The sequence below is a fragment of the Pristiophorus japonicus genome, chromosome 11 (genome assembly GCF_044704955.1).
Source record: "Pristiophorus japonicus isolate sPriJap1 chromosome 11, sPriJap1.hap1, whole genome shotgun sequence".
NCBI classification, from domain to species: Eukaryota; Metazoa; Chordata; class Chondrichthyes; family Pristiophoridae; genus Pristiophorus; species Pristiophorus japonicus.
The window spans coordinates 11,811,623-11,836,499 of record NC_091987.1 but is presented as its reverse complement, the minus strand read 5'-3'; the positions used below and the strand labels follow the sequence as shown (position 1 = coordinate 11,836,499).

General features: G+C 47.5%; 1 protein-coding gene across 1 annotated transcript in view; it reads left to right on the top strand.

Moving 5' to 3' along the window:
* chodl (chondrolectin) overlaps positions 1 to 24,602 on the top strand; it is a 51,833-nt gene extending 27,231 nt beyond the window's left edge. Inside the window, exons 4-10 of the mRNA XM_070892674.1 lie at positions 1,209 to 1,239; positions 6,312 to 6,630; positions 15,585 to 15,742; positions 16,514 to 16,561; positions 21,136 to 21,231; positions 22,728 to 22,830; positions 24,518 to 24,602. Of these exons, the coding sequence (XP_070748775.1) occupies positions 1,209 to 1,239; positions 6,312 to 6,630; positions 15,585 to 15,742; positions 16,514 to 16,561; positions 21,136 to 21,231; positions 22,728 to 22,830; positions 24,518 to 24,602 (840 nt within the window). The remainder of the gene's footprint in view (positions 1 to 1,208; positions 1,240 to 6,311; positions 6,631 to 15,584; positions 15,743 to 16,513; positions 16,562 to 21,135; positions 21,232 to 22,727; positions 22,831 to 24,517) is intronic.
* The last annotated feature ends 275 nt before the right edge of the window (positions 24,603 to 24,877 follow it).

The window sequence follows — 24,877 nt, the reverse complement described above, 5'->3', positions numbered from 1 at the left end:
GGTGATCTTATAGAAACATTTAAAATCATGAAAGGGATAGACAAGATAGAGGCAGAGAGGTTGTTTCCACTGGTCGGGGAGACTAGAACTAGGGGGCACAGCCTCAAAATACGGAGGAGCCAATTTAAAACCGAGTTGAGAAGGAATTTCTTCTCCCAGAGGGTTGTGAATCTGTGGAATTCTCTGCCCAAGGAAGCAGTTGAGGCGAGCTCATTGAATATATTCAAATCACAGATAGATAGATTTTTAACCAATAAGGGAATTAAGGGTTACGGGGAGCGGGCGGGTAAGTGGAGCTGAGTCCACGGCCAGATCAGCCATGATCTTGTTGAATGGCGGAGCAGGCTCGAGGGGCTAGATGGCCTACTCCTGTTCCTAATTCTTATGTTCTTATGTTCTTATGTCACTGCAGTTAGTCTCAGTGTGCCTGGGCTAAGGAATTGAAAATCAGCCTGGGTCCCTGCTCCTGTTGCAAAGAGCCATGTGTTTCCTACAACTGTACAGGGCGTTGGTGAGACCACACCTGGAGTACTGCGTACAGTTTTGGTCTCATTGTTTAAGAAAGGATATACTTGCATTGGAGGCAGATTAGAGAAGGTTCACGAGGTTGATTCCTGAGATGAAGAGGTTGTCTTATGAAGAAAAGTTGAGCAGGTTGGGCCTATACTCATTGGAGTTTACAAGAATGAGAGGTGATCTTATTGAAACGTATAAGATTCTGAGGGGGCTTGACAGGGTCGATGCAGAGAGGATGTTTCCCTTCCTGTGGGAATCTAGAATTAGGGGTCGCCCATTTAAGGTGGAGATGAGGAGGAATTCCTTCTCTTAGAGAGTCGTGAATCTTTGGAATTCTCTGCCCCAGAGACCTGTGGAGGCTGGGTCATTGAATATATTTAAGTTGGGGATAGACAAATTTTTGAACTACAGGGGAGTCAAGGGTTATGGGGAGAGGGCAGGAAAGTGGAGTTGAAGCCATGATCTTATTGAATGGCGGAGCAGGCTCGAGGGACCAAATGGCCTACTCCATCCTGCTTCTATTTCTTTTGTTCTTATGTTATCGAGGGCAAGATTGGGGGTCGGTACAGATTTCTCCCATTCATCCTGGTGTCTGCCCGGGACTCCAGAAAATGGTTCTCTAAAGTCCTTTAGGGAAGGAAATCTGCCATCCTTACCCGGTCTGGCCCTATATTTGAACCCGGTCCCCCCAGGCATGCAATAAAGGTGCAGCAGTTATAATGGGTAACTTTAATATGCACATAGATTGGGCTAACCAAACTGGAAGCAATACGGTGGAGGAGGATTTCCTGGAGTGCATAAGGGATGGTTTTCGAGACCAATATGCCGAGGAACCAACTAGGGGGGAGGCCATCTTAGACTGGGTGTTGTGTGATGAGAGAGGATTAATTAACAATCTTGTTGTGCGAGGCCCCTTGGGGAAGAGTGACCATAATATGGTGGAATTCTGCATTAGGATAGAGAATGAAACAGTTAATTCAGAGACCATGGTCCAGAACTTAAAGAAGGCTAACTTTGAAGGTATGAGGTGTGAATTGGCTAGGATAGATTGGCAAATGATACTTAAGGGGTTGACTGTGGATGGGCAATGGCAGACATTTAGAGACTGCATGGATGAACTACAACAATTGTACATTCCTGTCTAGCATAAAAATAAAAAAGGGAAGGTGGTTCAACCGTGTCTATCAAAGGAAATTAGGGATAGTATTAAAGCCAAGGAAGTGGCATACAAATTGGCCAGAAATAGCAGCGAACCCGGGGACTGGGAGAAATTTAGAACTCAGCAGAGGAGGACAAAGGGAAAATGGAGTACTAGAAGAAGCTTGCAGGGAACATTAAGACGGATTGCAAAAGTTTCTATAGATATGTAAAGAGAAAAAGGTTAGTAAAGACAAACGTAGGTCCCCTGCAGTCAGAATCAGGGGAAGTCATAACGGGAAACAAAGAAATGGCAGACCAATTGAACAAGTACTTTGGTTCGGTATTCACTAAGGAGGACACAAACAACCTTCCGGATATAAAAGGGGTCAGAGGGTCTAGTAAGGAGGAGGAACTGAGGGAAATCCTAATTAGTCAGGAAATTGTGTTGGGGAAATTGATGGCCGATAAATCCCCAGGGCCTGATGGACTGCATCCCAGAGTACTTAAGGAGGTGGCCTTGGAAATAGCGGATGCATTGACAGTCATTTTCCAACATTCCATTGACTCTGGATCAGTTCCTATGGAGTGGATGGTAACCAACGTAACCCCACTTTTTAAAAAAGAAGGGAGAGAGAAAACAGGGAATTATAGACCGGTCAGCCTGACATCGGTAGTGGGTAAAATGATGGAATCAATTATTAAGGATGTCATAGCAGTGCATTTGGAAAGAGGTGACATGATAGGTCCAAGTCAGCATGGATTTGTGAAAGGGAAATCATGCTTGACAAATCTTCTGGAATTTTTTAAGGATGTTTCCAGTAGAGTGAACAAGGGAGAACCAGTTGATGTGGTATATTTGGACTTTCAGAAGGCTTTCGACAAGGTCCCACACAAGAGATTAATGTGCAAAGTTAAAGCACATGGGAGTGGGGGTAGTGTGCTGACATGGATTGAGAACTGGTTGTCAGACAGGAAGCAAAGAGTAGGAGTAAATGGGGACTTTTCAGAATGGCAGACAGTGACTAGTGGGGTACCGCAAGGTTCTGTGCTGGGGCCCCAGCTGTTTACACTGTACATTAATGATTTAGATGAGGGGATTAAATGTAGTATCTCCAAATTTGCGGATGACACTAAGTTGGGTGGCAGTGTGAGCCGCGAGGAGGATGCTATGAGGCTACAGAGCGACTTGGATAGGTTAGGTGAGTGGGCAAATGCATGGCAGATGAAGTATAATGTGGATAAATGTGAGGTTATCCACTTTGGTGGTAAAAACAGAGAGACAGACTATTATCTGAATGGTGACAGATTAGGAAAAGGGGAGATGCAACGAGACCTGGGTGTCATGGTACATCAGTCATTGAAGGTTGGCATGCAGGTACAGCAGGCGGTTAAAAAAGCAAATGGCATGTTGGCCTTCATAGCGAGGGGATTTGAGTACAGGGGCAGGGAGGTGTTACTACAGTTGTACAGGGCCTTGGTGAGGCCACACCTGGAGTATTGTGTACAGTTTTGGTCTCCTATCCTGAGGAAGGACATTCTTGCTATTGAGGGAGTGCAGCGAAGGTTCACCAGACTAATTCCCGGGATGGCGGGACTGACCTATCAAGAAAGACTGGATCAACTGGGCTTGTATTCACTGGAGTTCAGAAGAATGAGAGGGGACCTCATAGAAACGTTTAAAATTCTGACGGGGTTAGACAGGTTAGATGCAGGAAGAATGTTCCCAATGTTGGGGAAGTCCAGAACCAGGGGACACAGTCTGAGGATAAGGGGTAAGCCATTTAGGACCGAGATGAGGAGAAACTTCTTCACCCAGAGAGTGGTGAGCCTGTGGAATTCTCTACCACAGAAAGTTGTTGAGGCCAATTCACTAAATATATTCAAAAAGGAGTTAGATGAAGTCCTTACTACTAGGGGGATCAAGGGGTATGGCGAGAAAGCAGGAATGGGGTACTGAAGTTGCATGTTCAGCCATGAACTCATTGAATGGCGGTGCAGGCTAGAAGGGCCGAATGGCCTACTCCTGCACCTATTTTCTATGTTTCTATGTTTCTATGTTTCTATGTTGTTGACTTCCTAACTGCCCTCTGAAGCAGCGTAGTGAACCACTCAGCCGTATCAAACTGCTACGGACACGAGCGGCAGCAGTCCACGAGGAAGGCCGGCCACCAGTGGACCCTCTAAGCTGCGAGTTTGTGACCGCGCAGTAATCCGCACGTTCCCGCGCATGCGCAGAGATTTAATGGGCCGCACATTGAAATAGACAATCTGCGCACATTAAACCACACCTCAACGGGAACATTCCCGACCACCACCACCTTCTCGTGCCAGGCAGGGATGGGCAATAAATGCCGAACCATTGCCAGCGACGCCAACATCCCGATAATAAACATACAGAAAGGACAACCCTGCCCACAGTTGCCAACACTCACCTGGGCTCACACATGAAAAGCAACCATTGGGATGAGGCACTGCAATGTTGATAGCACCTGAAACAAAACCATCAGGACAGGAGAAACAAACTGGGGGGGAAACAACCAGAAAGCGCTGGTTAAAGAGGTGACTGTCCCAAAGCGCTTTACAGCTAATGAAGTACTTTTGGAATGTAGTCACTGTTGTAATGTAGAACACATGGCAGCCAATTTGCGCACAGCAAGCTCCCACAAACACAATGTGATAATGACCAGATCATCTGTTTTTAGTGATGTTGGTTGAGGGATAAATATTGGCCAAAACACCGGGGAGAACTCCCCCTGCTCTTCTTCGAAATAGTGCCGTGGGATCTTTTACGTCCAGATGGGGCCCCGGTTTAACGTTTCATTCAAAAGACGGCATCTCCGTCAGTGCGGCATTCCCTCAGCACTGCACTGAAATATCAGATTATATACTCAAGTTTCCAGAGTGGGGCAGCAAGCCATAACCTTTTGACTCAGAAGGTGAGAACCTACCTGATGCCTAAAACCTACCTCTTTGACCAAGCTTTTAGTCACTCCTCTTAATCAACCTTCCCTCCAGGAGGAGTCACATCAGGTCACAGCTTTCCTGGGCGAGTGATCAGGTTCCTGCTGCTGATTGCAATCCAGTTAGTCTTGCTGGAAGGTGCATGTTAAGTGCAGACAGGGTAGCTATGATGCCGGCTGCGGTACACGTAATCATTTATCGTGAAATATAGCACGTTCTATTTACCATTAATGCTATACGGAAGAGCTGGGCCATACCGATGGGGAAGATCCCCAGTTCAATTCTCGGCTTGTGTTGAGTTAGCTGATCGCAACCAGAACTGCATAACACCGAGAGAGTGAAAGGGAAAGTAAAGACAGGACAGGATAGGGCTTGGTGCAATAGCCTGCAAACACTTGCGGTTTAGACTTGGACATGGACATATAAGAGGGCCAGATTCAGAGTAAAGCTCCCTCTACACTGTCCCATCAAACACTCCCAGGGAAATTACAGCATGGGGTTAGATACAGAGTAAAGCTCTCTCTACACTGCCCCATCAAACACTCCCAGGGCAGGTACAGCACGGGGTTAGATACAGAGTAAAGCTCTCTACACTGTCCCATCAAACACTCCCAGGGCAGGTACAGCACGGGGTTAGATACAGAGTAAAGCTCCCTCTACACTGTCCCATCAAACACTCCCAGGCAGGTACAGCATGGGGTTAGATACAGAGTAAAGCTCTCTCTACACTGTCCCATCAAACATTCCCAGGGCAGGTACAGCATGGGGTTAGATACAGAGTAAAGCTCCCTCTACACTGTCCCATCAAACACTCCCAGGGCAGGTACAGCACGGGGTTACATATAGAGTAAAGCTCCCTCTACACTGTCCCATCACACACTCCCAGGGCAGGTACAGCATGGGTTAGATACAGAGTAAAGCTCCCTCTACACTGTTCCATCAAACACTCCCAGGGAAGTTACAGCACGGGTTAGATACAGAGTAAAGCTCCCTTTACACTGTCCCATCAAACATTATGTGAGATGGCACAGGGCTAAATCCATATTGCAGCAAAGACTGGCATCTTCAAAAGCTGAAGGAAGAAAATGGGGAAGGGAAACTGGAAGCTATGAATGGAGACATGCACTGCCACCTGTAGGCTCGCATAGGCAAACATAGCCGAATTAACTCTGGTAACATCACAGGAAGAAAGAATTTTCATTTATACAGCTCTTTCATGACCTCAGGGCCTCCGACCAAAGCACTTTACAGTCAATGAAGTAGTATTTGAAGTGTAGGAACTGTTGTAATGTGGTAGCCAATTTATGCACAGCAAGCTCCCACAAACTACAATGTGATAATGATCAAATAATATATTTTAGTGATGTTAGTTGAGGGATAAATATTGGCCAGGACACTTGGCGAACTTTATTCGAAATCGTGCCCACCTGAGAGGGCAGACGGGACCTCGGTTTAATGTCTCATCTGAAAGATGGCGCCTCTGACAGTGCAGCACTCCCTCAGCAGTGCACGGGAGCGTCAGCTTAGGTTTATGTGCTCAAGTCTCTGGAGTGAGACTTGAACCCACAACCTTCTGACTCAGGCGAGTGTGCTACCCACTGAGCCCGGGCTGACACCAGCATCGCAGGAACAGCATTTATTTTCTGCCGTGCTCTGCGAGGACGCTCAAGAGGTGGGAATTGTCTTTCTTGCAGGTCAGACGGTGTGCTACGGTGGCCCAGAGTACCCCTGCTACAAGATCGCCTACTTCCAGGACCTGAGCCGGCGCATCGGATTCGAGGAGGCGAGTCAGGCCTGCGAGATGGACGGGGGCGGTCTGGTCAGCATCCGATCAGCCAGCGAGCAAAGACTGATCGAGAACCTGTTGCAGGACCTGACCAAGTCGGGCTCTGGGCTCTCGGACGGAGACTTCTGGATGGGCCTGAGGCGCAGTGGCGAGGGTCAGACTCACAACACCTTCAGTGGCTGTCCTGACCTCTACAGGTGGACTGACGGAAGTGCAGCAAAGTTCAGGTAAGAGCATCCTGCTCGATCAGGATCGGAGTGTCTTAACCTGTAGCACCTCACCTTGCATAGTTATTGCCGGTCAATCAGTGCCTGAAAGAGGTGAGCTGCTTATATGATAGAATCTTGAAGCACAGCAGGAGGCCATTCGGCCCATCGTGGCTATGCTGGAGGAGTGATCCAATTAGTCCCACTGCCCCCCGCTCTTTCTCCACAGGCCAGCAACTTTCTCCTTTTCAAGTATTTATCCAATTCCTTTTTGAAAGTCACCACTGAACCTGCTTCCACCGACCTTTCAGGCATCCCGATCACAGCAACTAGCTGCGTTTATAAAAAAAGGGCTAAAAATGTGGTAGCGCCCCGTTTGGTGGGCGGTAACAGCCGCGAGGCGGGAGTTCCTACGCCAGGCACGGAAGTCCCGCCCCCGCGAGCTATATTGGGCTTACCGCCCCCGAGAGGAAGTGCAGAGCAAAATCTCACTCTGCAGTTCCTGTCGGGGGTGGGACCAGGACGCGGATTTTCCAGAGGGTGGGACACACAGCGCTGGCATGTCATCATCACAGGCAGTCCCTCGTATCGAGGATGAGTTGCTTCCAAACCAAAAAGGGATGAGCTCACAGGTGTTTCAATGAAGGACATAATATTCCAGATCCCGAACTGCACCCTGAAGGGTGGAAGATGCCTGTGCGTGGATTTTTTTAACATGGGGGGGGCCGTTGCACACCAGCCACCACACGGGCTCGACAGAGCGAGGTCTTGGTCCAGTGGCAAGGGTTAACCAGGACGATTGGCCACCACACGGGCTTGACAGAGCGAGGTCTTGGTCCAGTGGCAAGGGTTAACCAGGACGACTGGAGACCAGCTCTGCTGCACAGACCTAGTGCGCACACGTATCGCAGTGTGGGCTGGGCCCGTGCTGCCCCTGGGGCCCTCGCCTCTCCTGGGCCCCGATCACAGCCCTCTACAGACTCTTGCCGTTCCTTCGCCCCTCCTGCTGTGCCTGCCCGCACTGCAATCAGCGACCTGCAGCAGCACGCGCTGCTCCCTGCAGTGGTATGCCGGCGCACGTTGCTCCCTCCAATGGCCCCGGCCTGCTGATGGTCTTGCAGGCCGGGTACCTGCCAACTTCCATTAAATGGGTCGGACCGAGCTGCCGACTCGACAGGGGGTAACCGGGGGTAACGGGGTACCAGCGGCAGCAGCCTCGGCACGCAAGCGGAGTGCCGGTGCTGCCAGATCGCGGCACGGACCCCGCCATCCACAAAGACGCTGGCCGCCAATGATAAGCCGGCCATTTTTAAATTTTTCACCACCCCGCCTCTCCTGTAATTTTCGCCCCGCGAGCGACCTACAGCCCGACCGATACCCAGTCCGTGAAATTGTCACTGCCATCGCCCGCGGCAGGTTCACGCAGCGATACCGAATTTTCGTTCCGGAGCAGAAACAGGTCACTGCAGGCGGTGATGGCGTCACCAGCGTCCTGGGGCACTAACGGTTCGCTCGGCCGCTAACCTGCCGCCGAATTTCACAAGAGGCGCTATTTCCGCCGCACCCGCCGAAAAGTCGTTTGCGCCTCGTCAGCGCCCCCTAGGGAGGCACAAATGACCCGAATTTTTACTGTTTGAAGTCTTCTCATTGCCCCACTGGTTACTAATTTATCTTAAATCGTGTCCTCTGATTACCGACCTCCTGCCAGTGGAAACAGCTTCTCCTTATTTAATCTATCGATACCCCCTCAAAATCCCAAGCAGGTAGCACGTGCTGAGTTAGGGCTCGGTGAAATCAGCCCGATCCCCGACCTTCTGTTCACCCACTGGCAGAAGTCGCAGACTGCAAGAGAACATTTGGTGTAAGGTTGTTCTGGTGATGTGAAAGTGGGGACCCAGCTCACAGATCTCACCGAGTCTGAATCCATCAATCTATCGGCATGAGAGCAGCCACAGGTGGGTGTAACATTTACACAGAGTTGGCGGGTTCCGATGGAGGATGCATGGGTTGGAGGTCTGGATCGGAGGGCTATAGATGCTCAGTTGTTGAGTATATTCAAGGCAGAGATCGATAGATTTTTAGACTGTAAGGGATATGGGGTTCGGGCGGGGAAGTGGCGTTGAGGTCGATGATCAGCCATGATCTTATTGAATGGCGGAGCAGGCTCGAGGGGCCGAATGGCCTACTCCTGCTCCTATTTCTTATGTGCTTAAAAATTGTCGTTTTTAAAAGAAAAAAACACTTTTGTCTATTGGTCAAAAAAAAATACCCAACCTGGTTAAAAAGATTGACTCACAAGTGGAGCATCATCCAATGGGTTAATGAGGAGCCTGTTCGCTTTCTGATTGGCTGCGAGAAGGCGGGTCACCGCGAGGATGGACGTGTCGACCAATGGCGGGATTGCGGGGGCGGGGCGGTGGGAGGCAGGAGGTCATGTGATGGCACCTCCAGGAATATCCCCAACCAGAGTTGGCAACCCCTTTTGTGTCCCCGGGGCTGCAGTTTGGCCGTGCCTGAATGACAGGCCTCATTGCCCGAGATGCTGCCATGACATTTTACCAATAAGAATGCAGGCACTGCCCTCTGGTGGTGAGTGTTGGATATGTCAGCACTGTGCAGTGAGAGAACAAGGTCCTTTATAGTGTATGTTCATTGCCCAGCTTCATATAAATAGCCCCTTCACATCTTAATAGGCAAATAGAGGCTTCTGGTGATCTCGCGGATTTTACTTTACATTTAGAAAAAATATCCATTGCTGTTGCGATTTCAGTTTTAGCTTTTTGTGATATTTTTAAAAACGTATTCACGAGATGTGGCATCGCTGGCAAGGCCAGCATTTATTGCCCATTCCTAATTACCCTTGAGTGGCTTACTCGGCAATTTAAGAGTCAACCACATCAATGTGGGTCTGGAGTCACATGTAGGCCAGATTGGGTAAGATTCCCTTCCCTAAAGGACACTCAAGAACATATGAACATAAGAATTAGGAACAGGAGTAGGCCATCTAGCCCCTCGAGCCTGCTCCGCCATTCAACAAGATCATGGCTGATCTGGCCGTGGACTCAGCTCCACTTACCCGCCCGCTCCCCGTAACCCTTAATTCCCTTATTGGTTAAAAATCTATCTATCTGTAATTTGAATACATTCAATGAGCTAGCCTCAACTGTTTCCCTGGGCAGAGAATTCCACAGATTCACAACCCTCTGGGGGAAGAAATTCCTTCTCAACTCGGTTTTAAATTGGCTCCCCCGTATTTTGAGGCTGTGCCCCCTAGTTCTAGTCTCCCCGACCAGTGGAAACAACCTCTCTGCCTCTATCTTGTCTATCCCTTTCATTAATTTAAATGTTTCTATCAGATCACCCCTCATCCTTCTGAACTCCAACGAGTAAAGACCCAGTCTACTCAAACTATCATTATAAGGTAACCCCCTCATCTCCAGAATCAGCCGAGTGAATCGTCTCTGTTCCCCCTCCAAAGCTAGTATATCCTTCCTTAAGTAAGGTGACCAGAACTGCATGCAGTATTCCAGGTGCGGCCTCACCAATACCCTATACAGTTGCAGCAGGACCTCCCTGCTTTTGTACTCCATCCCTCTCGCAATGAAGGCCAACATTCCATTCGCCTTCCTGATTACCTGCTGCACCTGCAAACTAACTTTTTGGGATTCATGCACAAGGACCCCCCAGGTCCCTCTGCACTGCAGCATGTTGTAATTTCTCCCCACTCAAATAATATTCCCTTTTACTGTTTTTTTTTCCAAGGTGGATGACCTCACATTTTCCGACATTGTATTCCATCTGCCAAACCTTAGCCCATTCGCTTAACCTATCTAAATCTCTTTGCAGCCTCTCTGTATTCTCTACACAACCCGCTTTCCCACTAACCTTTGTGTCATCTGCAACTTTTGTTACACTACACTCTGTCCCCTCTGTCCCCACCACTCGTGATGGGTTGTTACGACAATCTGGTAGTTTCACGGTCACCGTTAATGATTCTAGCTTATCTCAGATTTAATGAACTGGATTCAAATTCCCCATCTGTCGTGGTGGGATTTGAACTCTCGTCCTCGGATCATTAGGCCCGGCCACCAGATTACTAGTCCAGTAACATAACCACTATTCCTTATAGAGGACCCCACAGTACAACCTGAAGGATCAAACCTTCCTCGCAAACAGTGGGCAACCATCAACCTCCTCAGAACTGGTCATGGTGGATGCTGCCTCCTTCTCCACCGGTGGAAGATTAAAGCATCCCCATCATGTGACTGTGGAGCTCCGAATCAGACCCTGGAGCACATCATCGAGCTCTGCCCTCAGGGGGAATTCGCAGGCAGCCTACAAGATATCCACACTGTTACACTGGGAGCTTTGGCCTGGATATCCGACTTAGATAGCGATGTTTGATTTGTTTTGCTTCTACCATACAGCAGAAGAAGAAGCGGACTATGCTACTGTTAATCAAAAATGTAAAGGTTATGCGATGGCACGGTCGGGTTTCAAAAGCCCGTAGATTGTAAGATCGAGGGAGGTGAGGAATTTTCACAGTTCTGAAGTCCGCGGAAAGAATGAGTCGGAGTCGGAGACGGTGCAATGAATTTTGTAGCATGTAGGGAGGAGTTTGGGATGAATGGGAAGAAAAGTCCAGAGCAAAACTGGTCGAGTAGAATCGCTAAAATAGAGAGAGTGACAAGAAAGATTGTGAGGGAGCGAGAGAGAGGTCGGAGGCTAGTGGTGAGAGGGAAGCATCCTCGATTTAGAATATAAGAACATAAGAAATAGGAGCAGAAGTAGGTAATTTGGCCCCTCGAGCCTGCTCCGCCATTCAATAAGATCATGGCTGATCTGAGTCCAGTCCAACTCATTATTAGACCAGAGTCCTGTCCAAGAGTCAGAGGGAATTTTAAGAGGAACCTTAAGAACATAAGAACATAAGAAATAGGAGCAGGAGTAGGCCATTTGGCCCCTCGAGCCTGCTCCGCCATTCAATAAGATCATGGCTGATCTGAGTCCAGTCCAACTCATTATTAGACCAGAGTCCTGTCCAAGAGTCAGAGGGAATTTTAAGAGGAACCTTAAGAACATAAGAACATAAGAAATAGGAGCAGGAGTAGGCCATTTGGCCCCTCGAGCCTGCTCCGCCATTCAATAAGATCATGGCTGATCTGATCATCGACTCAGCTCCATTTCCCTGCCCGCTCTCCATAACCCTTCACTCCCTTATTGCTCAAAAATCTGTCTATCTCCGCCTTAACTATATTCAATGACCCAGCCTCCACAGCTATCTGGGGCAGAGAATTCCACAGATTTACAACCCTCTGATTTACAGAGATTTACAACCCTCATTTCAGTTTTAAACAGGCGGCCCCTTATTCTGAGACTATATCCCCTAGTTTTAGTTTCCCCTATGAATGGAAATATCCTCTCTGCATCCACCTTGTCGAGTTCCCTCATTATCTTATATGTTTCAATAAGATCATCTCTCATTCTTCTGAACTCCAATGTGTATAGGCCCAATCTGCTCAACCTATCTTCATAAGTCAACCCCCTCATCTCCGGAATCAACCGAGTGAACCTTCTCTGAACAGCCTCCAATGCAAGTATATCCTTCCTTAAATACGGAGACCAAAACTGTACGCAGTACTCCAGGTGTGGCCTCACCAATACCCTGTACAGTTGTAGCAGGACTTCTCTGCTTTTATACTCTATCCCCCTTGCAATCAAGGCCAACATTCCATTTGCCTTCCTGATTATCTCTGCAGCCACTTCTTTTAAGACCTGAGGATGTAAGCCATCAGGTCCAGGGGACTTGTCCGCCTTTAGTCCCATTATTTTACCAAGTACTACTTCATTACTCCCTCCCTATAGCCCCATTTTTCCCATATTATACATTGCCTTTCGCAACCTTGGGACGTCCCAAAGCGCTTCACAGCCAAGTAAGTATTTTTGGAGTGTAGTCATTGTTGTAATGTAGGAAACGCCGCAGCCAATTTGTGCTCAGCAATGTGATAATGACGAGATTTTTTTATGGTGTTGTTGGTTGAGGGATAAATATTGGCCAGGAAACCGGGGAGAACTCCCCTACTGTTCTTCGAAATGGTGCTACGGGAGTAGTATGCAATTCTTGGGCTTCATGAAGAGTGAAGAGATTTTGTGGTTGCTCTTCTGACCTACCTGGAGGCGAGTTGCAGAACCGTGATCTGCCCACTGAGTTAGTGAAGGTGTCTGGGCCGCGGACACCCAAAGAAAGGGGGGAGAAATGACTGTGCAAAGGGGGAAGCGTGGTTACTGTTTGCCGTGGCCCAGTGAGGGAATGCTTTGCTCAGTGTGACTCTAAGCCACATAGACCAGTATGGATTGGGTGAAATGATCGCTCTGAGGTAGTTGACCTCAACTAGGGATGCACTTGAAGCAGGACAGTTGGTTTCCAAACCCCTGGGGCTAATTGGGGATAGCATCAAGGAGTGGTCCAGCTCCCGATCGGAGTCCACCATTCCCTGTTGGGAAGACACTGGGGAGAATCTTGGTCAATCCTCAACAAGGCCCCTATGCTTAGCAACATAGGAACAGGATAACAATTGATAAGGAGGAGGTACTAGAAAGGCTGTCTGTACTCAAAGTTGATAAGTTACCAGGAGCAGATGGTATACATCCTCGGACGTTGAGAGAGGTTAAGCAGGAATTCGCAGAAGTACATGGCATAATCTTCTAATCCTCCTTGGATACAGGGCTGCTGCCAGAGGACTGGAGAATTGCAAATGTTACACCCTCGTTCAAAAAAGGGTGTAAGGATAAACCCAGCAACTACAGGCCAGTCAGTTTAACCTCGGCAGTGGGGAAGCCTTTAGAAATGATAATCAGGGACAAAATTAACAGTCATTTGGGCAAGTATGGATTAATTAAGGAAAGTCAGCAGGGATTTGTTAATGACAAATTGTATTTATCTAACTTGATCGAGTTTTTTGATGAGGTAATAGAGAGAGTTAATGAGGACAATGTGGTTGACGTGGTTTACATGGATTTCCAAAAGGTGTTCGACAAAGTGCCACATAATAGGCTTGCCAGCAAAGTTGAAGGCCATGGAATAAAAGGAACAGTCCAGCATGGATACGGGATTGGCTAAGTGACAGGTGAACGGTTGTTTTTCGGACTGGAGGAAGGTATACAGTGTTGTTCCCCAGGGGTGGGTACTAGGTAGGACCACTGCTTTTCTTGATATATATCAATGACTTGGATGTGGGTGTACAGGGCACAATTTCAAAATTTGCAGAGGAAACAAAACTTAGAAGTACAGTGAACAGTGAGGAGGTTAGTGATAGACTTCAAGAGAACATAGACAGGCTGGAATGGGCGGATACATGGCAGATAAATTTAACGCAGAAAAGTGTGAAGTGATATATTTTGGTAGGAAGAATGATGAGAGGCAATATAAACTAAAGGGTACAATCCTAAAGGGGGTACAGGGACAGAGAGGCCTGGGGGTGTATGTGCACACATTGTTAAAGGTGGCAGGGCAGGTTTAGAAATCGGTTAAAAAAGCTTACGGGATCCTGGGCTTCATAAATAGAGACATCGAATACAAAAGGAAGGAAGTTATGATGAACCTGTATAAAACACTGGTTCGGCCTCAACTGGAGTATTGTGTCCAATTCTGGGCACCGCACTTTAGGACGGATGTGAAGGCCTTAGAGAGGGTGCGGAAAAGATTTAAGAGAATGATTCCAGTGGATAGACTAGAGAAGCTGGGGTTGTTCTCCATAGAGCAGAGAAGGTTGAGAGGTGATTTGACGGAGATGTTAAAAATCATGAGGGGTCTAAACAGAGTAGACAGAGAGAAACTCCCATTGGCGGAAGGGTGGAGAACCAGAGGCCGCAGATTTAAGGTGATTGACCGAAGAACCAAAGGCGACATGAGGAAAAACATTTTTACGCAGCGAGTGGTTAGGATCTGGAATGCACGGCCTGAAAGAGTGGTGGAGGCAGATTCAACTGTGGCTTTCCAAGGGAGTTGGATAAGTACCTGAAGAGAAAAAGAGGGAGTGGGACTAGCTGAGGTGCTCTTGCAGAGTGCCGGCACGGGGTTTGATGGGCCAAATGGCCTCATGCTGTGCTGTAACCATTCTATGATTCTAGGTGGAGGCCATTCAGTCCTTCGAGCCTGTTCCGCCCTTCAATGAGGTGATGGTTGACATGTATCTTAACTCCAGCTACCTGCCTTGGTTCCGTAACCCTTTGCCTAACAAAAATCAATCAATCTCAGTTTTGAAATTTTCAATTGAGCCCCAGCCTCGGCAACTTTTTGGGAGGAGAGTTCCAGAATTCCACGACCATTTGTGCAGAGAAGTGCTTCTTGACAGCACCCCTAAGGTGATGCCCCCTTGTTCTGGACTTCCCCCACCAGAGTCAATACTTTGTCTACTCTAGCCACACCTTTGATCATCTTAAACCCTACCATTAGATCACCACTTAATCTTCTATACTCAAGACAATAGGCCTAGTCTATGCGACTTGTCCTTATAATTGATACTCTTTAATCCCCAGTATTATTCTGGTGCGAAAATCAAACTATCCTTGCTTGAAGAATTGGAACATCAACAGGAGTCAGCCCCTCAAGTCTGTCCGCCATTCAATGAGATTATGGCTGATCTGTATCTTAACTCCATCTATCCGCCTTGGTTCCATGCTCTTTTATACCCTTGATTTGCAAAAATCTATCGCTCTCCAAGTTTAAAATGATTAATTGAGCCAGCATCTAATGCTTCTTGTGGGAGAGAGTTCCACACCCCCACCACCCTTTGTGTGAAGAAGTGGTTCTTACCTTCACTCCTGAATGGCCTGGCTGTGATAGTCACTTGGGCGAGGTCAGGAAACTGGCTGATGACTCTGCACCACACATGAGGGCAGTAGGGGGAAAACCCCCATGAAGATTTAACCGGCAATCATTGATTTGTTCCCTTCGTCCCTTTCCGCCACCCTAGGAACTGGTATACGGACGAGCCTTCTTGTGGCAGTGAGGCGTGCGTGGTGATGTACCACCAGCTGACGGCTCAGCCTGGGCTGGGCGGCCCCTACCTCTACCAGTGGAACGACGACCGCTGCAACATGAAGCACAACTTCATCTGCAAGTACGCCTCAGGTACGAGTGGCCTGCCATACTGAAGCTACTGTAGGGGGCGCCATCGTGGGAGTAGCTGGCCGTCCCCCTCCGCCTGTCGTGCGCAGAGCGATACGACGTTTTACGACTTCTGATATCGATAAATGTGCGACATACGCACTCAATTGACGGACAGGAGAAGACCAGTGGTTCTCCTCATGTAGGCAGCCAATTTGTATACAGCAAGCTCCCACAAACAGCAATGTGATAATGATCAGATAATGTGTCTTTTAGTGATGTTTATTTGAGGGATGAATATTCGCGGGGGCATCTGCTCTTTGAACTAGTGTTACGGGATTTTTTACGTCCACCTGAGAGAGCAGACGGGGCCTCGATTTAATGTCTCATCTGAAAGACGACATCTCCGACGGTGCAGTGCTCCCTCAGCTCTGCACTGGGAGTGTCAGCCTGGATTTCTGTGCTCCAGTTTATGGAGTGCTGTAACCAGGCATGTGTTGTCTCAGATAGTGCTTTGTTGCAATGACTCTCTCCCTCCTCCTTCCAAACACATACACCATCAATGTCAAGGCTACAGAAACAACTCCTTGCTCCATTAGCAGGAGTCAAAATAGATTCTTGCTGTCGAGCGGTCATTAACTAGTTCCCCATGCTGACTGTGAATTAAACGTTTGAGGCAGTATCCCTGAGAGAGGTTTTTAATGTGGAAAAAATGCTGTGATTTTTTTGCAGCCTTGTGACTTTATGCAGTTGATGGAGTGATGTTGCATGTTAACATGCTTTCCTTGTTGACAGGAACCATCTTGAGTAATGAATTAGGGGACCGCATGGAGCCAGATTACAGTAAGTGAAATGTAACCATTTAACCACGTTCAGTTACTTTATTCAGTCACAGACATTTGCTAACAGAAGTTCCAGCCTCTGATAGCTGATCAACATCTCTAGCTTGTTGTACAGGTACCATTCTGTGATAGCTGGTCTATAGTCTCTCTCTAGCTTGTTATACAAATACCATTCTGCGATAGCTGGCCTATAGTCTATCCTGGGCTTGTTATACAGGTACCATTCTGTGATAGCTGGTCTATAGTCTATCTCTAGCTTGTTAAACAAGTACCATTCTGCGATAGCTGGTCTATAGTCTATCCTGGGCTTGTTAAACAAGTACCATTATGTAATAACTGGTCTATAGTCTATCTCTAGCTTATTATACAGATACCATTCTGTGATAGCTGGTCTATAGTCTATCTCTAGCTTATTATACAGGTATCATTATGTGATAGCTGGTCTATAGTCTATCTCTAGCTTATTATACAGGCACCATTTTGTGATAGCTGGTCTATAGTCTATCCTGGGCTTGTTATACAAATACCATTCTGCGATAGCTGGCCTATAGTCTATCCTGGGCTTGTTATACAGGTACCATTCTGTGATAGCTGGTCTATAGTCTATCCTGGGCTTGTTAAACAAGTACCATTATGTAATAACTGGTCTATAGTCTATCTCTAGCTTATTATACAGATACCATTCTGTGATAGCTGGTCTATAGTCTATCCTGGGCTTGTTATACAGGTACCATTATGTAATAGCTGGTCTATAGTCTATCTCTAGCTTATTATACAGGCACCATTCTGTGATAGCTGGTCTATAGTCTATCCTGGGCTTGTTATACAGGTACCATTATGTAATAGCTGGTCTACAGTCTATCTCTAGCTTGTTATACAGGTACCATTCTGTGATAGCTTGTCTATAGTCTATCCTGGGCTTGTTATACAGGTACCATTCTGTGATAGCTGGTCTACAGTCTATCCTGGGCTTGTTATACAGGTACCATTCTGTGATAGCTTGTCTATAGTCTATCCTGGGCTTGTTATACAGGTACCATTCTGTGATAGCTAGTCTATAGTCTATCTCTAGCTTATTATACAGGTACCATTCTGTGATAGCTGGTCTACAGCCTATCTTGGGCTTGCAATACCCAGGCACTTTCCTCACTGCGGGTTCTTGATTCCAGTGTCTCCTCCCCCATCCCATTCCATAGCCGCAGTGTCAATCGATTTAATCTGCATCCTTTGTAGCCCACACTACTCAGATAAAGATTTGTGTGACCTCTTGGGTAAAATAACCCTACACGCTATTAACCTCCCATTTACAGGGCGAAGACAGTGGGGGGAAATTGTGGTCGGAGGATTTCCCGATTAAAATGTTGTAAAAATACCTGGTGGTCCCGGAGGAACCTTCATTTGCGGTCGGAGGCCTTCATTCGACACGCAGTGTACGGGGAGATGATTTTCCCATACGTACGGATATGCTGGAGTCACATGGGCCTGGACCACCAATCACCAGGCAGTATTCTCATTGATAATACCTGTAATGGGAACTCCAATTTTTCAAGTTCCCATTACTACCAATGAGAATATCCCCCTAGAACACTGAAACACAACATAGTAAATAAATCAAACACCTCACATATTTAAAATTATTTGAAATTAAAGTTAATTAAATGTTTTTAAAAATATATATATGTTTTTGAATTTTTTTAATGTTTTAATAGGGTGTAAAATAAACTTTTATGATTATTATTATGATTAAATGAGTATGATTAAATGTAATTTTTATACGTTTTAAAACTCCTACGCTGGCAAAAGTAAGCTATGTGCCTGCTTTCACCAGGCGTAAGAGTTTAAAGGACATTCGTTGGGCATGAGTTGGGCAAATAGCCCAATCTCTCCCGCGCAGATGTCCTTCTCCTGGGGATGTGGAGGGTCTGTCAAGAGGCCTCGCCGGTTCCGTGCGCACTTTGTACAGACCCAGCGAAGCTGGAATTTCAGGCCCTATATCTTGGTAACGAGGAAGTCCAGCTATTGGACACTCATAGCTTGAAATTATCCGGTGTGATATTTGTAATAAAGCGTGACAGTGTTTGCATGAAACGATTCTGTCCAATAATTTAACAAACACATTTATTTTAAATGGGTTAATACCAACACTAACTACAACTTGTATTTATATAGTGCCTTTAACATAATAAAACGTCCCACAGCACTTCACAGGAGCGTTATCAAACAAACTTTGACACTGAACCGCGTAAGGAGATGTTAGGATAGGTGACCAAAGGCTTGGTCAAAGAGGTAGGTTTTAAGGAGCATCAAGGGGGAGAGAGAGAGGTAGAGAGGAGGAGAGGTTTAAGGGGGGAGTTCCAGAGCTTAGGGCCTTGGCTACTGAAGGCACGGCCACCAATGGCGGATGATGGAAATCGGGGACGCACAAGTGCAAGGACTGAAACGGAGATCTTCCCTATCGGTACGACCTGGCTCTTTATTGTCCCAGTACTGGTAAATATATCAACAACAACAACAACAACAACTTGCATTTATCTAGTGCCTTTAATGTCCCAAGGCCCTTCACCCAAGTGTAATCAGGTTGTCCTGCTCCACAAGGTCACAATCCCAAATTACTGGGACAGGGCGTCTTGAGTGGTCAAGGGCATTGTCGCCTACAAGGGGCGCTTCGGAGACACACGTCTCCCGAACCGCACTCGAAAGGCACAGGGGCCCACAGCAGTTCCTCCTGTAGGCCATCCTGAGGCCCCATTTCCAGGCCAAAGAATCTGCTGCAAAGAAAACTCTTCTGCTGTAAAGGCAGCCATTTGCGGTCACAGGAAAAGGAGTCAATCCCCTCCAGGATCAGTGAGCCTTGTTGAGCGAGCTGCTGAGGTTCTTTCCAGAGGCACCAGCAGGACTTGTTGCAAGCTCTCTGCTGGCAAGAGTTCCACTGAGACCATATAAGGTTGGAATAAGCAAAATTCCTGGGGTAGCCCAGGAACTCCACCAGACACATCCCCTCGATGAAGGGTGCGGGGAGGGAGGGAGGGGACGGAGGTGAAATTGGAAGACCCTCTCTCTGGACAACTTCAGGACCTAAGAAATGATACGGTAGTATAGCGTTATGCTGCTGGACTAATAATTTAGAGAGCATGAGTTCAAATCCCACCATGGCAGTTTGAGAATTTGAATTTAGTTGAAAAGGAAAATAAATCTGGAAATAAAAAGCGGGTAGCAGTAAAAGTGACCATGAAGCTGTTGGATTGTCATTAAAAAAAATACTGGTCCACTAATGTCTTTCAGGAAGGAAAGCTGATGTCCCTAAACAGTCTGGGCCTACATGTGACTCCAGTCCTACGCTCGGGTTGCCAACTCTGGTTGGATGCATTCTTGGAGGTTTGATCATCTGACCTCGCATCGACCCGCCCCCACTCTTCCTCCGTTGATCTCCTAAACCTCGTGAATTATCACCGTCCCTCACCAATCAAAGGCAAATAGACTCCTCCTTTACCCGATTGGATGCACCTTGACTGTCAAAGTACCCTTTTTGCTTCCAATCTCCCATAATTTTATAACGAATAAATAAATTCAAAGAGAAACACTTTTTTTTTGTTTAAGGGCCCGATGATGTTATTCCCGTGTTTACTCACAGCAGTTGTCCCGGATATTGATCTCTTAATTCCTGGAGACTCCAGGGTAATCCTGGAGGGTTGGCAACCCCGGCTTCAGTCTTCACTGCCATCCTGAAGCGGCCGAACAAACCACTCTAGTTGTATCAAGAAGTAGGCGGCTCACCACCACCTTCTCAGGTCAAGTAGGGATAGGCAATAAATGCCGGCCTTGCCGGTGATGCCCACATCCTGATAAACAAAGTAAAAAAAAAAAATGCTGCTGGATCCGGATTCTGTCCGGTTTGTTACCGAGTTCTGGTTCGGCCCAGACCAGAATTTCAGTTCTGTTGTGTCGTCCAGGGAACTGATTTTTAGAGACTCTTCATTTTGCAATCGAGAGTTCCTGCTTGAAATAATATAGAAAATAAGTGCAGGAATACACCATTCAGCCCTTGGAGCCTGCACCACCATTCAATATGATCATGGCTGATCATTCACCTCAGTACCCCATTCCTGCTTTCTCTCCATACCCCTTGGTCCCTTTAGCCGTAAGGGCCACAACTAACTCCCTTTTGAATATATCTAATGAACTGGCCTCAACAATTTTCTGTGGTAGAGAACTCCACAGGTTCACAACTCTGAGTGAAGAAGTTTCTCCTTATCCTTAAATGGCTTACCCCTTATCCTGAGACTGTGACCCCTGGTTCTGGACTTCCCCAACATCGGGAATATTTTTCCTGCATCTAACCTGTCCAGTCCTGGCGGAATTTTATATGTTTCTATGAGATCCCCTCTCATCCTTCTAAATTCCATTGAATATAAGATCCAGTCTTTCTTCATATGTCAGTCCTGCCATCCGGGGAATCAGTCTGGTGAACCTTTGCTGCACTCCCTCAATAGCAAGAATGTCCTTCCTCAGATTAGGAGACCAAAACTGTACACAATGTGTAAAAACATAAGCGAGAATGATTCTAATCTTCCCCAGTTTCAGAAAACGTGTCCACGGTGCCAGAAGTCAAAGTCCACCCACCCAGTAATTCCGCCGATGACCGGCACCACATGGTCGTGACAGAATCATCAGGTAATTTCTGCCGTCGGTAACTGTGTGGTTAGAATTGTTTTTTTTCTCGCGAGTTTAGACGTCAGTGGGGTGAAAGTTCGCCTGGGCCTTTGTTCCACCTCAACGGAAGGAGGGCCTAAGGCTGCCTGAAATTGGGCCTAATTTCAATTATTTGGGCCATCCTTTTGACAGATTTTTGAATGATAAGGGAGTCGAGGATTATGGGTAGCAGGTGGGAAAGTGGAGTTGAGGCCAAGATCAGATCAGCCATGATCTCATTGAATGACGGAGCAGGCTCGAGGGGCCAAATGGCCTACTCCTGCTTCTATTTCTTGTCTTATCTTATCTCTCTGGGAGCGGTGTAAAACTATTGCCGATTTACTATCACCCATGTTACACTATCTCACAAAGTCAGAATCTGTCCCCCAACGGAATGGGAAATCATGGAAATAGATCTTTGCCCCGACTGCTGTGTAGGGTGATATATCGGAACCATAGCCCCCACTTGTTCACTTGTTCCATGGACACAGGGTGATGATAGAGAATTCAAGCTCTGCAGCCTGGCTGCAGTTTTGAGAAAACACAGACCACATTGCATTAAGTCATAATTAACTTGACATTTTAGGACCTTGGGTAGCGAGCCAATTAAAGGTTAACAGACTATCAATTGAGCCAATAAGGTCAAAGAAGGCGAGTTCTTTTCTGTAAATTGAACCAGGTATAAGTACAGCCATTTTGGCCATGTGGTCTCAGAAGGACAAAGGCCTGGCTTAAAGCCAAGAGGCTTGTTGCTGCTGCCAGAATAAAGTTACATTAAAACTACAATTGAAGTTCATATTTCATTGGAAATTAAGAGATCTAACAGTGAGCAGCAGTTATCTTTCCGGATCATAAATGGAAAGGGTTTCAGTGCTGAACCTCGGCCAACCTTAGGGGGCAAGGGGTTTAATTGAGGTATGCCCCACGCACACACACACATTTAGCTTGGTTAGGGGCTCCCCTACCTGCCCCCCCCCCCCTACCGCCCCAAGGACTACGTTAGTAAATGCATTGTCCAGTGTGGAATTTGGTCACAAAGATCGGGAGGGTTCAATCTCTGGTCTGTTGTGAGTTGGCTGGTCAGAGTCTGGGCGCTGGTCGAGGGGGAGTGTAACTGGCCTCGGCCCCTTTGTGCGAGAGAAGGGAAGAAACCATCCGGGGGGGTTTGCACCCGATTACTATCCAGTGACCCTTGCTGGTAAGTGTCCACGTGCAGACATCGGGGCTCGGTCCATCTAGTCCCTGCTGTCGAGCACCCTGCGGATAGACTCCGTCCAGCCTCCCACGTGGAGAGTAAAATCTCGAGTGAGGGCTGACAGTGCCTGAGGAACGTTGTCTCGGCAACAAATTAGCATCATCAGTCGAGTTCAGGGGCGGGGGGAGGGGGTGGCGGGGACAAGAAAGAACTTGGCTCGTCCGTAATCTTGTCGATCCCACGGCCTGAAGGGATTTCTTGACCCAGTGCCCTTGTTTTCCAGGAATAATGCCAAACGTGGTGTACGTCATCATTCCCACAATCCCCCTGCTGTTGTTGCTGGTGGTTGCCCTGGCAACCTGCTGTATCCAAATGTTGAGCAGAAGGTAGGTGAGCTATGTTGGTTTATAACTACCTCACTGGTGCTGCGCATCTTGGGTCCTGGGTGGATGTGGGGGGAGGGGGTGTAAGGGGCTTTAAAACATCTGCGGGAGGATCCGATTACATTCTGGTGTAAGTCTGTTTACTTGAAAGACTTGTCCTCCTACAGCGTGTTTCATGCCCACCAGACATTTCAAAGCGCTTTTCAGCCAATGAAGTACTTTTTGAAGTGCAGTCGCTGTTGTAATGTCGGAAACTTGGCAGCCAATTTGCGCACAGCAGGCTCCCACAAACACAAACGTGACAATGACCAGACAACCTGTTTTAGTGATGAGATAAATATTGGCCAGCACACCCGGGGAGAACACCCCTGCCCTTCTTCGAAATAGCGCCATGGGATCTTTTTCGCCCACCTGAGAGAGCAGACGGGGCCCAGGTTTAACGTCCCATCTGAAAGACGGCACCTCCGACAGTGCAGCGCTCCCTCAGCACTGCATTGGAGTGGCAGCCTAGATTTGACATCTCTCCCGATTTTCATTTTGATGGACTTCGATGGAAATAAAAATCAGGGGAGATTTAAATCGCACAAAGTCAAAATTACCCCCAGAGGGAGGAGGAGCTGTGGAACTCTAGATTTGAGATACCCAGCATCGGAGTCAGGCACTCCCAAACCAGGTTTAGCACACCTAGGTGCAGAGTAAGAGTACATCTGCCCCATTGTGACAGCCCCAACTTCAGAAGGGCTCCTGCTATTGGACCAGTGTGAACTTTAACACCACAGCATGCGCGCTATCTGTTTAAGAATAACGTTACCAATGTTGCGCCCATTCTGTGACAAATGGTGTGATACGTTTTGTGCCATGGGCCTCGGATCTAAATTAAGAGTGCCCAGCTTCATTGCAGCCGATAGCCAGGGAAAGAACATTTCTTTTTTGTTGGTCGTGGCTGAATCAATCCCCAGTCCCAGAGGTGAAAGTGCGGTGTGCTAAGCCACGAGAGTTGGTCCATAATCTTTTCGATGAGGATGGGATTTGCTCTATTTTGACTCTTCTTGTGTCAGCTGTGTCTCAGGGGGTAGCACTCTCTCACCTCTGAGTCAGAAGGCTGTGGGTTCAAGTCCCACTCCAGAGACTTGACCACATAAATCTAGGCTGATATTCCCAGTGCAGTGCTGAGGGAGCGCTGCACTGTCGGAGGTGCAGTCTTTCGGATGAGACATTAAACCGAGGCCCCATCTGCTCTCTCAGGTGGATGTAAAAGATCCCATGACAATATCCCCGGTGTCCTGGGGCCAATATTTATCCCTCAACCATCATCACTAAAACAGCTTATCTGGTCATTAACACATTGCTGTTTGTGGGAGCTTGCTGCGCGCAAATTGGCTGCTGTGTTTCCTACATTACAACAGTGATTACACTCCAAAAGTACTTCATTGGCTGTAAAGCGCTTTGGGACGTCTGGTGGTCGTGAAAGGTGCTATATAAATGCAAGTCTTTTTTTTCTCTTAACTTCTCACTGATAGGTGCTTTTCAATGCTGCTGAGATGAGGAACCATGCAATGTAGTGATAGCTGGTTGCTACTCGGTGCTCACCTCAGTGACCTAGACTTGGCTTCCTAGTATGGGACATCGCTATAGAAAACAGACGTGCTGTCTCGTTAACAAACGCTTTCTTTTCCTTCATTGCTCTCAGCAAAGACCGATCAAAGAGCAGCCCGAACCAGTCGACTCTCTGGATATCCCCAGCTCCGACAAAAGAGAACCAGGCCCACGTTTAGCAACCCGCAGGCCGGACTCAACCCGGGGGGGAAGGAGACGAGTAGCGACCATAGCAACATGCTCACCCAATCCCAACCGTCCGACAAGCTGGCTTACAGACCTCCGGGAGAATGCGCGCGCTGGGAAGGCAAGTTTGATTGAAAAAGGGTCGAGGAACATTCAACCAGACCATCAAAAGAAATGGAAAATAGAAAAAATCCCCCCCCCCCTTCCTCTTGTCAACGTTTCATTTTGTTGCTGTGCTCAGGCTGGACTTCAGGGAAAGGCGGAAGAG